Source organism: Hyposmocoma kahamanoa, unplaced genomic scaffold (genome assembly GCF_003589595.1).
Source record: "Hyposmocoma kahamanoa isolate Upper Pololo Valley unplaced genomic scaffold, ASM358959v1 65, whole genome shotgun sequence".
Lineage (NCBI taxonomy): Eukaryota > Metazoa > Arthropoda > Insecta > Lepidoptera > Cosmopterigidae > Hyposmocoma > Hyposmocoma kahamanoa.
This window is the reverse complement of record NW_020653853.1, coordinates 8,466,595-8,479,900: the sequence shown is the minus strand read 5'-3', so window position 1 is coordinate 8,479,900 and position 13,306 is coordinate 8,466,595. Positions and strand designations below refer to the sequence as shown.

Here is a 13,306-nt window from a genome sequence, read left to right as displayed (position 1 = left end):
TAGGTCTAGAAGCTCTCTTATAAGAGAGATGATTCTAAGGTGCTCCACCGACAAGAGTATAACTCTTAAGTTTGATAATGATGGTGAATTATGAAAATGTATTTACACCTTCCATAATAATTTCTGAAGACTCTGATTTTGTTAGAAAAAGGTAGTGGTTCTATACAAATTTAAGAAAATATTCCACCTCTAAGGGTATCAAATTTAGGGATGAATCTGGTTTATTAGATTTCGCCCACTGTCCGTTAACCGATTTCAATAAAACTTTTCATGTAGATGTAACGAATACAGCGAAAGTGCATAAGCAAACTTTTGAAGTCGGGTTTCTGTTATAAAAAGTTATAATTATCTGTTTTGTAGAATTTGACGACAATTCTGGAGATATAATCCAAATAACTGCCTCAGTCGCTGAACTGTTACTATGTTAGACTGCCTCGCAGAGGTGCCGGGTTCGATTCTCGGACCGGGAGAAATATTTGTATGGCCAACATTTTATTTTCCCGTTACTTCTGGTGTTATATGTGATTGTATATATATGGGTTCATGGCATCCGCGATACAGAGTTTCCCTAGCGCAGGTCTATGCAAAAAATAATAATAAAAAAGAAATATTCTAAACACATTTTAATAAAAAAAAACTAATTTAAAAAGACATGAAACATATTATGTCTTGAGCGTATCTCAATATCACCTAATTCTCTATTATTCAATTATATCTATTATATCTAATCTGTATTATTGACCTGTAAGTACTAACATAGTGTGTTTTAAGTTCTTTTTTACTAACAATATATGGAATTTATAAGTTCTGAAATAAAAGTCTTTATTATTATTATTATAATTCATCAGGAAGATGGTTTAAAAACAACTGCAGAATATCTAAACTGCCAAAGTCGACGAATTGTGCACAGGCCGATGTTGTCACGTCACTATTTTAAACAATAAAAATCTGAAGTGTCTCTTTCACAACAAAATTTAGATCTCATTCTAGCTACTGTTATGTCTTATGACAAAAAGTTAACTATTTTTTTAGGCCACTATTCTCGAAAACCAGTGATATGGTTACATCACTGATTTTTTTTTCCAAGCTACTCTGACTTGTATGTTACGTGTACTACGCTTGTACCTATAGTCGTGATATATGATTACTCTATGTAACACAGGTGATAAGTAACTTCTGTATATATACATTTGCATTACACTCTATTACTACCTACTATTAAATGTTGACATTACACTCAAAATAAACTACCTCGCTCGAGTATTTCCCAAGAAATTGTTATTTTAAGTGAAACTATGAAAATCGCACGTTAATATTGTGTATTAGAACAGAAAGCTTTAGTAACAGTAGAGCTCTTTGTGAAAGAGTTCATCCGGGGAAGTATTGCCACCTTACCTATTTCTGCCGCCAAGCAGTAATGTGATCATCACAGCGTTCCGATTTTGAAGGGTAGTGTTCTGGTTAAATTACAGCCATATGGAACTTCTCAACCTATGTCTCACAGAGTAATGGAGGCAGTGGATCTTAGATCTTCGCGATTTAAAGCTCTGAGCGGCACTGCAATTAAAAGGACAGGCGTGTCGTACCACCAGGCGCACGACTTGTTCGACCCATCACTCAAAATAGTATCAAAAAAGATAAATTTCACAAAACTACATACATCTATCTGCCTCCATGCTGGACTGCCACGCAGAGGTTCCGGGTTCGATTCTCGGCTTGGGAGAAATATTTAAATGGCCTGCATTTATTTCTCTCGCGAGTTTGGGTGTCATTTGTGATTGCGTATGTGTGTGTTCATGACACCCGCGACACAGAGTTTTCCTAGTGCGGGGCTATGAAAAAGAAATATATTGTGTTTTATCGATAATCTTTAAAAATAGTCACGTAATCAATTCTCACAATTGGACTTTTCGTGGGAGGCGGACAACCGAGAAGCGATGACGTAGGTCTACTATATGAGCAATTCATAGTGAGTGCGAGTAATGCGTAGGAAGTACCTGCGATAAGTTGCGTCGGTATTGCGGCTTGCTCTTCAGGTTTACGGGTCAAAATACTCATCAAATTTCATATTATACAATACAAAAGAAATAAGAATAAGAGTTATTTTTAAATTACTAACAACCTTGCAGGACTATATTATTACTAACATCATAAACAAGAACTTTTGTTCCATCACATTTCACAAACATAATAAATAATGTTCATATTTTTAAAGGTTATATTAAATTAGAACGAAGAGGCATTTTTAGATGAACGAGTACCGGGTCGGTGACAATGTAGATTAACAATTATTGTGAGGCTTCATGAGCATAATCTTGTGAGTTGTGAATTGCATTTTTTGAGTCGCTTCATTTACGTTGCATTCAATTTCATATTAAATTCCGGTTTGCGCTATACGAGGACGCAAAACGACTTTTGTGCCGATTTACGAGCGCAATTACAAAAGAGAGTATGAGACTTTCGACTGTGGAATTGCATGATTTCATTCCGCCTTCCCCTCTCCATCATCGGGGGATTAGACGTAGGCTGGAGTTCCGCCCCGATGTTGCGAATATTCCCAGGAATCGCACGGAGCGTTTCGCTTCGACGTTTATATGGCGAGCGGCTAGAATTCTGGAATTCCTGGCCTGCGATCTAATTCTCCGAAAGCTAAAACTTGGACCTTTTCAAGGTGAGAGTGTATAGGCATTGTTTAGGTGTGCATGCTACACCGTTGGCCTCACCGTCACTTTCCATCAGGTGAGATGGAGGTGAAATGCAAATAAGAAAAAAGAAAAAACTTACGTCGCACCGTGTGACGCACTTGTGCGGGTAGATGCTTGATAAATGCACACTATTTTTGACACAAACACCAAGTACAAACGTTTAAAAACAACTGAATAAAATACAGTCAGGCGCCCCAACCGAATTTCAGTCGAACAAGTAAACTATAGAACTCAAAAAACGCTGCTCATAACTCTCAGTATTACGCTCATTAGGCCTCATCCTACGTGACATTGTGGCCAAGCGAGCATGTGTATATTTTCCGTAAAAAAAATCATATATCTTTCTTTCTACACTAATTAGAAACTGGCATGATAGCATAATCTGACAAACCATGCCAGGCAAGTCAAATGAAAGTGGTTAATCAAGAGTGACATAAAAAAATACAGTTTTATTTAAACAGTGGCCGCCATTAAGGAAATAATAATAACAAAAAAAATGTTTATAAGCACAATTGATATGTAAAAAAAACATAATTATTCAAATTATTACATAACTGGAAAAAAACAGAACTAGCATAATGTTTCAACGTTTTTTAAGATTTACTATGAAATGTCAAAATCCAGCGAAGAAATTCTCAACGGCGACTCAGGTTTGAAGAAAATTCAACAAATACTTAGTACGAAACCTAATATTAAAACCTTCAGCCAAGGGTCCTGATACATCAGCAAGACCGAAACTTCAAAAAGCCTTCATTGCATCTCAAAAAGTTCACTAGTGACAACGAGCAATCACTGCACTAAAGCGGTAGTTCAGTTGGGCATAGTTATTCTAGATATTACTATAGCTCATTATGTCTCATAGCTTTGAAAATATCTGGGCATAAACAACAGTGTTTACACATAGTTATCGTATGAGTCTTGAAGCTCTTTTCTATTAATAGTTTATGAAACCAATTGAAATTGTTCACAGAATAATTTCAAGGTATGCGTGATTGGTTCCGCTGGTGGGATAGGACAACCACTATGTTTGCTTCTAAAACAAGAACTAATGATTACATATTTAAACCTTTACGACATAGCAAAGGTCAATCCTGGTGTCAATGTTGATCTGTCCCATGTAAACACCACACCAATCGTACAAGCATTTACTGGTACTGACCAATTGCCATATGCGCTTTGTGGTAATATACAAAGATCACTTTTTTCTTAGTATTCTGTTTTTAATTTCACGAAACTTACTAATAATAGATGTAGTTAGTTTACAACCTAATACTTTTTCATATTAGTGCATGTTTAGTTGATTTTTTTTTACTGTTCCATTTCAGCTTATATATTCCAGCGTATGTCTAAGCAGAAAACTAGGCTCCAAGTCTCCTGACTTTAAAACTTCTTATTGTCAACTATCCTGGCAAAAGTTAAGAGCAGTAACTTGTCAGTAACTAGCCATCGAACTACTATTCAAATGCCATTGCAATTTTTTTGGTATTCTGCTCTTCAATAATCTACTAATTTATGTGACATAAAATTGCTGGTTTGTAATAATTATTAATACAAAGATCGAACACTCAGAAAAAATCCTTCAATCCGGCCGGATTCGAACTTACGTCTTCTAGCATACCGTGCCAGACGCTATACCAACTAAGACACGGAACGAACCAGCGAAGCTCACGAATTTTTCTATGTGTTTTGTTGTCGTGTCTTTGTATTTGATTTTTCTACGCCTTTTTACCCGTAGCGCCATCTAAAAGAAATCTATGAAAGTATTTCGTCACCCAGTTAGATACCTTTACAGCTACCAGCCCCGGAGAGATGTCGCTATTCACTTCAATTTATATTGAATTGATATTCAATATAAATTGAAATTAAGTTCCGTTGCTTAGTTGGTATAGCTTCTGGCACGGTATGCTAGAAGTCGTCGGTTCGAATCCGGCCTGTTCGAAGGATTTTTTCTAAGTGTTCGATCTTTGTATTAATAATTAAAATAATTGGATATCTATTCAATATAAATTTAAATAAAATTGCCGATTACGAGACAAACGAGTAGTAGTTCTATTAGGGCAACATCGATCGTTATTGATTTAATGAAGGAATGCCATCACTGCCATTCCACTGACACTCGCAACTACCATTCCATCTCGATTTTAACAGAATACACGACCGAGAACAAATATTATCATTATTACAATGTAATCTCGGTTTATCTCTAAGTGGAATTACATTAACCAGTGGTTTCAAGAAAGTTAGAAGACTTGAGGTCCATATTGGCTTAGGTTGTAGCAAATTCAAAACTAATTAATCTTATCTTAATAGGATGCAACGTCGTAGTAATTACTGCTGGTATGCCTCGTAAACCAGGAATGTCTCGAGAAGATCTTTTCGGTGCCAATGCCGCAGTCGTCTATGGATTTGCTTGCGCTGTTGCTTGTTTCAGTCCATGTGCTTTGGTGGCCATTGTCACTAATCCATTAAACTCTATGGTGCCAGTGTTTTCTGAAGTGCTAATGAGGGTAAGATTCACCAAATTTCATTTCTCTAGATGTTACAAAAAAATCTGTTATTTATGGATCGATTTCATTATTGAAATTTTAAGTACTTCTGAAAAAACGCTGTCATCAAATGATTGATTCATTAACACGTTCGTTTCGACATCGGCTTATAATTTTTTTGGTATGTTTTATATTCAATTTGAAATTAAAGTAAATTTTTTAGATTCGAAATATATTTTTCCCTCAAAGTCTTGAAAAGTTCGCCAGGACCCTGCCGGTCATGTTATAGGGTTAAATTATAGATTTAGTGTAGAGGTACCCATACTAAATCTATGGACTAAATCCGTATCCGTTTGCCACCTGCGGCGTGAACGCGCATCGTAAAATTTGATGTATCGTACCGGTCATTTCCCCTCACGGCCCTAATATGTGGATGAGATCCTTTCGGTGGTTTAGGACCACCCTGAGAAATGACAACAACTTCAAATAACGACTTCTACTAATGACCACTTCTTGAAATTACCATTTCCTTAAATGCTACTTCTACAAAAGAGCATTTCTTGAAATGACTACTTCTTGCATTGACCACTTTTACAATTCAGTGTGTTTCGGCTTCGGATTAATTTTTTTTTTTATTTTTTTTTTTATTTATTTATTTATTTCAGGCAACTAGGACCCATAGATACATATCTTACAGACTAACATACATATAATATAACAATAATATAATAAAACAATAACAGAAATATTAAATAAATACCTTAAATACAATATAACATGATAATATACATATAACACTATTTATTTACACGTATGTACTTCGACGTGTGACGCAACGTGGGTGTCCGGAAGCCGTCCTCGGAAACGCCGGTACATGACACCCTTCGGCCAAAAGTCTTCTCTCATGAAGGTCGACAGGTGTTGAGTTGGTACTCGCACCACAAATGAATTAAAATTCACATTGTGGCGCGACTCCAACCGCTCGACCCTCAGGTTTGCGTTGGCCTTCACTCGCATGTACTCCACAATATCCGCAGACTTGGTGGAGTAATGAAGACGTGACACGTATAACAACGTCGTCGGTATCGCTGGACGCAATAAATGATTCGGGCCAGTCAGGGCGGTGCCACTAAGGTTTCGGCTGGTGTTCTTCTTTTTCTTTTCCACCTTCCGAAAGCCGTCCTCGTCGCACTGATCAACTCGTCTCGGTGGTACTGACGACGCAGCTCCAGATACGAGTTTCTTTTTCGATTTTCCCTTCATTGGTTGCCTGGGTTGTGGTTGTGGAGTGCTAGGTCGGGCAGCGGCAACAGCTGCGTAATCACGTGGAGGGGTCGTCTCCGGCGGGGCGGGGTGCGGGGAAACGCGCGCGGCAACAGCGCCAGAGGTCGGTGACACATGCATGTGAGCCGACTCAAAACTGCTGAAAGAAGCATTTTGCGCCCCGCGACAAGTATTCACGTTGCAGGCCTCAGGTGACCTACTTACCGAAGCCGCACTACTAAGTAATACAACTTGGGCACGCAACTCACTGATGGTGTTGTCTGAGGCCTCCAATTTACACTGAACATCAGCAAGGCTTACTTTTAGGGACGTGATGTCCTTCAGCAGCCTGGTGACGTCGACGTGGTCGAACGTGACAGGGGGCAGCTTATGCAGCTCCTTCGCCACGAATGCAGGCACGTCGTCTGGGTCGGTCTCCTTGAACAATGTAATGATGTCCTGGAGACTCTTCGCTCCTCCATCTCTCCGACGAGACGGCATCTGCTCGGTTTTGCCAAACGTCTTAATTATTTAATTAAGAACATCTTAATTAAGAACATTATTACAAGTTTGACAATGGACCTTTAAGTATACATTAGATATTGCTTATTATCGCCTGGAAGATAACGTCTCTCCGTCCATCGCAACTGGATTTCGCAACCATTTGACAAAAACAGGCATGTAAAACATTTCAAACATTTTTAGGTTAGATAAATGTCTGGGCATGGTCCTAAACTCTATTGAGGGTCTAAAAATAGTAAAAAAACCAATTTATAACTAAAAAATAAAATGGTAATTTCAAGAAGTGGTCAATTTAAGAAGTGGTCAATTCAAGAAGTGGTCAATTCAAGAAGTGATGAATTCAAGAAGTGGGCAATTCAAGAAATGGTCCTTTTTAATTTTTATTGATTCATTGTAGCCCTAAACCGCCGAAAGGGATGAGATGCCGGTCATTTTGACCCACCACGGAACGTGTTAATATGGTTAGACGTAAGGTTAATTCATATATGCATATAAAGTTAACTTCTTGATACTAATAATGTCCGAAGTTTAAGATCACAGAAATCGGGTTTATTAGAAGTCAACTTTTTTCTATGGACTGCCTTTATGAGTCGATACTACCTCAGCTCGAATTCAATTTTTTCCCGTACTAATACGGTTCATTTTGCTTGGGTCGAGCGGTAAGAACACTGGCTTCATTTCATAATTTAATTTTTTTATAAATGAATTGAAAGCCATTTCAAAAATGTATATCATATACTATACGTGTTCTATTTGGTTCAGTTGATATTAAAAAAAAACATTGGTATATGTAAAGTACTTATTGAATACAGCGGCTGTCTTGTAAGTTGGTTGACTGTTTGAAAAAACAAATATACGCCATTTAAATCCGGAAAAATAGTTTAGGAAATTAAACTTAAACTAAATTAAAATGTCTAGTAATCGCGAAAACCTAAGAACTCGAAATAAAAAGTATTTTATATTTATGCAATTTTTTAAATTTATTTATTAGGCACACCACTATTAATACTCTTCAAAAACTTAGTTTAATTGTGTAACTAATTTATAGATGAGTACCTCATGCAATTAACATAAATACAAGAAAATATGTAACGATATCATTATGTTATTGCCATTCTTAATCAGAACCTTTGAAAAAATCTATTCATCAGTTATACAATTTATATTATGATTATTTTATTATTATTGTTTTTTTAAACATTATTTATCACAAATACGGACTATAAATCTTAAGACGGAAGGAGTTCTATTGACCACGTGTAGCAGTAAAATTGCGCATCCTGTTACCTCGTTCTCGCTAACGTCTATAATCCCGTAGATGCGACACTAACGAAGTTGCTGCACTATCAGAGCGCAGGTGGTAGAAGCCACTATTAAATTTCACTTCATGAAGACAATTTCTTAAACTTATATCTTTGATGTGTTTTCTTGGAATTTCAGTGCGGATGTTACGATCCTTGTAAGATATTCGGTGTTACAACACTTGACTTAGTTCGCGCATCGACATTTGCTGGTCAAATCTCTTGCGCAGACCCGTCATATTTAGATATTCCCGTTATTGGCGGTCATGCGGGGAAGACCATAGTCCCATTGCTGAGTCAGAGCAGACCCCCATTGCCTTCAATGACCCAGGAAGATATTCAAAAACTCACGGTTCGCATTCAAGAGGCTGGAACTGAGGTGACTTTTAAACTTGTTATTATTAGTTTTGACATAGTATAATAAAACCAAGTAAGGCAACTCCCGCCTGTTTGGCGCATGCCAACACTTCTATCGGAGCGTAGGTTTATCACATTATTATTTTAGCTGTAGCTACGACAGTAAACATATTTTTTAAAAAAAAGGTATTCATCACAGTGTCAAATGCAATACTTACATATTAATATTAAAGAAAAACGTTCTGAGCACGTTGCATATTGCCTTAATCAGAAAATGTCAACAGGCATGATCTTATTGGACATAAAAAAAGCTTTTGGCACCGTATCGCACACAGGGCTTCTTCATAAAGTTGTAGTAAATCAAATTCCATTATGCCTTGTAAAATGAATACAATCTTACCTGTCTCAACGTTCTTTTTCGGTGTTTGTTGACAAACAAATACAAACATTCTTTCTCTGCCAAAAATGTTCCCGCTGGAGTACCTCAAGGTTCCATCTTTGAACCTTACCTTTTCATTCTTTATCTTAATGACATCCCTAAATACTCTCACACTCACCTGGCGATTTTTCATTCATCATTATCCCGATGCCAGAGCAACATCCTCCTCAGAGGGTATCGTACATTGCATTGGTCGTTTACAGTTATCAGTCGACTTACTCAGCGAATATTTCTTATAGGAAATTAATGTTGAAATCAAATAAAATGAAAGCCACTCGCAAAGCCACTACCAAAGAGGCAAGTCACAATAGACAATTAGCCAATACGACGGAACAGAAGTGTCAAATATCAAGAAACTACATTAGACTGCAAAGTAAATTGGTCCCTAAATACAGAGCATCATGTTACAAAGGGTCTCAAGGCTACTAATGCGCTATGGCATATCCTCAACCGCAAATCTAAATTAAGTCTACACAATAAATTGCGCTTAATTCTATCCTTATCCTGCCCTGTCTAACTTACGCCGCTCCTGTTTGGAGCAGTCCAGCAGACACTAAATACAATAAACTACGAGTGGTACAAAATATATCCTTAAAAATTAATTATAATACACCTTTCAAAACTAAGGTAAAAGAACTGCATAGTAAATTGATCTGATTGACTCATTACTAAAAGAATTTGTGCTTAAATTATCCCGTTGGTTTTATTTACACAAAAATCCGTACCACCAAAATTCCTTGATTGCTTCAATAGGTAAAACTAGTTTAAATACACTTTCGTACGCGAATACTTGTAATAGATATAAATTACCCCATCACTGTTTCGTCCTTGACTAATATTACTTACCTACCGGCGGACCGGCCTACCGGTAACCGATGGGTTCAAATTCTTGTGTTCACACAATATTAATTTTGTTTAATGTAATGGTTTTATACAAATATGTATTTCGACTGAGTCGCTTTCTACCTATCTTCTCATTCTTATTGTAGGTGTTGCTGACACAAAAGCACACAGGAATACAATTCACGGAACTAAACAAATAAAAAGTTTAATATCCTCACTGTAAAATATCACAATAATACGTATTGCGTTTAAATGTCCAAAAAGATGAGTCGGCCTAAATAACGATAAACCTCATGTAAGATTACAAATTTAAAATAGGTTTATTTTTCAATTGCTTTTTTTTATAAAGACATTTAAAGTTCAATTCAATTCACTGCGAGATTATGTGATTGTGTACATCCGCATACGGCGCGCGGCAAGCGTGTCCGCATACAAAAACATATATAGACGTACCTTACTTGGTCTTATTCTACTATGGTTTTAACCCGCCACTTTGTTTACATCCACTATTAAACGTACTGCCCTCGTACCTAATATCTCCATTTATCGTTCTAATAATTATCATATTTCCTGTCCTAGGTCGTAAAAGCAAAGGCAGGTGAAGGCTCCGCAACCCTTTCCATGGCTTTTGCCGCAGCTCGCTTTGTTAGATCTCTATTGAAAGGGTTATCGGTAAATATAAAACTTTATTTTTATAAGAACGTTATTTCATAATTGTAAATAAACTGAATAGCTTTATTCAAGTACAAATCGACGTAATACAATGCCGCGCAATTTTATAACGTACAAACTAATTACGATACCGTAGTTGCAAGAATTCCGCAACTTCGCGACAATTATTTGGAAGACGTGCGACCTTTTTTTAGCGAACATCTTTTTATTTATTATTCTTATTATAATTTTTTATAATATCAAGTGACAGGACGAACAAGTTGTGCGCCTGGTGGTATGTGACGCGCCTGCCCATATCAGTTGCAGTGCCTTTCAGAACTTTACTACGCCTGTCACCTAACACCGTAACATAAGTTGACAACTCCCATGTACCTGTAATTTCGCCAGCACTTTAATCCTACAAACCTTAAACGCAGTAATGCTCACATTCCAACAAAAATTCATTTCCTACATTGATCCTGCTCGGGAATCGAAACAGGGAACTCCTCCTTATCCAACCTCCACAGTGCAAACCGTTTGGTCACCGAGATTGTCGAAGTAAAAACATTTTTTTATATAAAAACTACGTGTGTGGACGAACAAGTCGTACGACCAATGGTAAGCCGCACGCCTGTCCATAACAGTTGTAGTACCTCTCAGTTTTCAATCACAGAGCTCTGCGGGGCATTGCCACTGCGCCCGACACCCTGAGATATAGGTTGACAAGTCCCTTGTACCAGTAATTTCACCAGCTCCCTTACGCTTCAAAACAGGAATGCAGTAATGCTCACATTACAATTTGGCAGCAGAAATAGGTAAGATGGCAGTACTGCCCTGGACGAACTCTTTCACAAGGAGCTCCACTGCTTCTATATCTTACACTTTACACACATGACATAAAGTTCATTGTGCTATCGCTATAAAAATTAGCTTTCAATCAGTTCCGCGGCAATGTAAATTGAACCTAGCGTCAAGTGACTTACTCATCTTGTTTGTATTTTTTTGTGTGTTGGTTTCCAGGGTGAGCCAGTAATAGAATGCGCGTATGTGAGATCGTGCGCTACCGATGCAGCTTACTTCGCAAATCCTCTCGTCCTTGGTCGTTATGGAATAGAAAGAAATCTTGGATACGGCAAATTAAATGCATACGAAGGTAAACAACTTCAGGAAGCAGTCCCCATCTTAGTCAAAAATATTGAAGATGGTGTCAAGTATGTGATTCAAAAAGCTGATATTAAACCACCAACAAAGTGTGAACCACCAAAGCCACCATCTAAAACAAAAGGTTAAATATACTTCCCACAATATTAAAAACACCTATGTGCAATTTGATATGTTAATCTTAATCTTTCTAAAATGTACCTAATTTTATATTGAAGTGAACAGAGTTTCGAACTGAACCAGTACCATTGTACAGTCGATATCCTAAGATACCTGACCTTGTGGTTCTGAGAGTCTTGTTACGCATTTAAGGTTGAAATTTGTACGCTGTATTTAAGTAAGTATACGTTAAAGATCAAATTGAATTAAAATGTTTCTTAAAATATCATTCACTAATGATGTAATAACCAAAATGGATTTTACAGCTCACAGGTTAAAGGTTAAATTTGGTTGACACTTTTCTTCGCACTTATCTACCCAGAACGAAATGGTCAGTTAGAACATGTATATCTAGAACACTATGTCAAAGGTTAAGAAAAAGCGAACTATTGATTAAGGGGATCACTAGACTTCGTTCGTCCTATTATATATATTTGTAGGCGTACATTTATTTCTCTCGTGAGTTTGGGTGTAATTTGTGGTAGTCTATGTGTGTGTCCATGGCACCTGCGACACAGGGTTTCCCCAGTACGGGGCTATGTTAAGTGTGTGCGATATTATTATTATTATTATGTTATTCACAAAATCCTGAAATTATTCAGATAAGTCTATATAATATTACCCTTTTGAACAAGTATTATTGTGATTCAAAGTTTGAACTAAACTATTAATGCTTAATACTTTTAAATGAAATAATGAATAATATTCAATTAAATAAAACTTTAAGTAACAGGGTAATATCTCAAAAAATTACACTATACTATTCAATGAAAATAATAATTCAATGAAAAAATGTACCAAAAAAGAACCCTTGAAATAATCGTCTTCAATTTAGAAATAAATATTTATAAAATACACTTACCTAATGATGAACACACGCTGTGTTTTAGTTTTTATACCCTGTTCAAAGGGCGACGACGTCTTAACGACTACAACTGTAATATAGTGTGTAATACTGAATACGACGGGGCCAATGTTTGGGGCCAAAACGTGCAAAAAGTTCAGACATACTACCCTGCCTCCCGCGCCATTTCATGTCGGATCATTATAAGACCTTGTTCATCACAAAGATCTCGATTTTTGAATTGATACCCTGTTCATCAAAGGCAACGACCTTTTTTTATAACATCAAGTGCTGGGACGAACAAGTCGTGCGCCTGATGGTAAGCTGTGATGTCCATAACTTGTTAATGAAGGCGCAAGAAAAATTTACAAAATAAATTCATCGCATAAGAACTGCATCAGGTAAATTTTTATTATTAATTAGAATATTTTATGATATTCGGATAGGGCTACTCACGAAGAAAACAGGGATATATGATTTGCATTGTAAAATTGAAACCTAATCAGAATTGTATGCATTTTTCTGAGTTTCATGCGAAAATGCATTTTTGCATTATTGCGCTACACTGTCCAAAA

The 13,306-nt window shown here is 36.8% G+C and overlaps 1 protein-coding gene across 2 annotated transcripts; it reads left to right on the top strand.

Annotated features, from left to right (window-relative positions):
* Positions 1–3,172: 3,172 nt before the first annotated feature.
* Positions 3,173–12,341, top strand: LOC113231431 (malate dehydrogenase, mitochondrial-like). Of its 2 annotated transcripts, none has more exons than XM_026465749.1 (6): positions 3,173–3,355; positions 3,676–3,856; positions 5,016–5,212; positions 8,417–8,656; positions 10,496–10,588; positions 11,588–12,341. In XM_026465749.1, exons 1-6 carry the CDS (start codon positions 3,284–3,286, stop codon positions 11,855–11,857), a joined length of 1,053 nt encoding a protein of 350 aa, XP_026321534.1. In that variant the 5' UTR covers positions 3,173–3,283; the 3' UTR covers positions 11,858–12,341. The 2 variants fall into 2 exon arrangements, with proteins under 2 accessions (XP_026321534.1, XP_026321532.1); XM_026465747.1 differs by having other exon boundaries at positions 3,676–3,886.
* The last annotated feature ends 965 nt before the right edge of the window (positions 12,342–13,306 follow it).

Excerpts from the sequence above, each read along its gene's own strand:
- LOC113231431 (XM_026465747.1), top strand. The coding sequence starts at position 3,284 with ATGTTTCAACGTTTTTTAAGATTTACTATGAAATGTCAAAATCCAGCG. Across the intron at positions 5,213-8,416 it reads TTTCTGAAGTGCTAATGAGG|TGCGGATGTTACGATCCTTG; the intron begins GTAAGATTCACC and ends TTGGAATTTCAG. Across the intron at positions 10,589-11,587 it reads CTCTATTGAAAGGGTTATCG|GGTGAGCCAGTAATAGAATG; the intron begins GTAAATATAAAA and ends GTTGGTTTCCAG.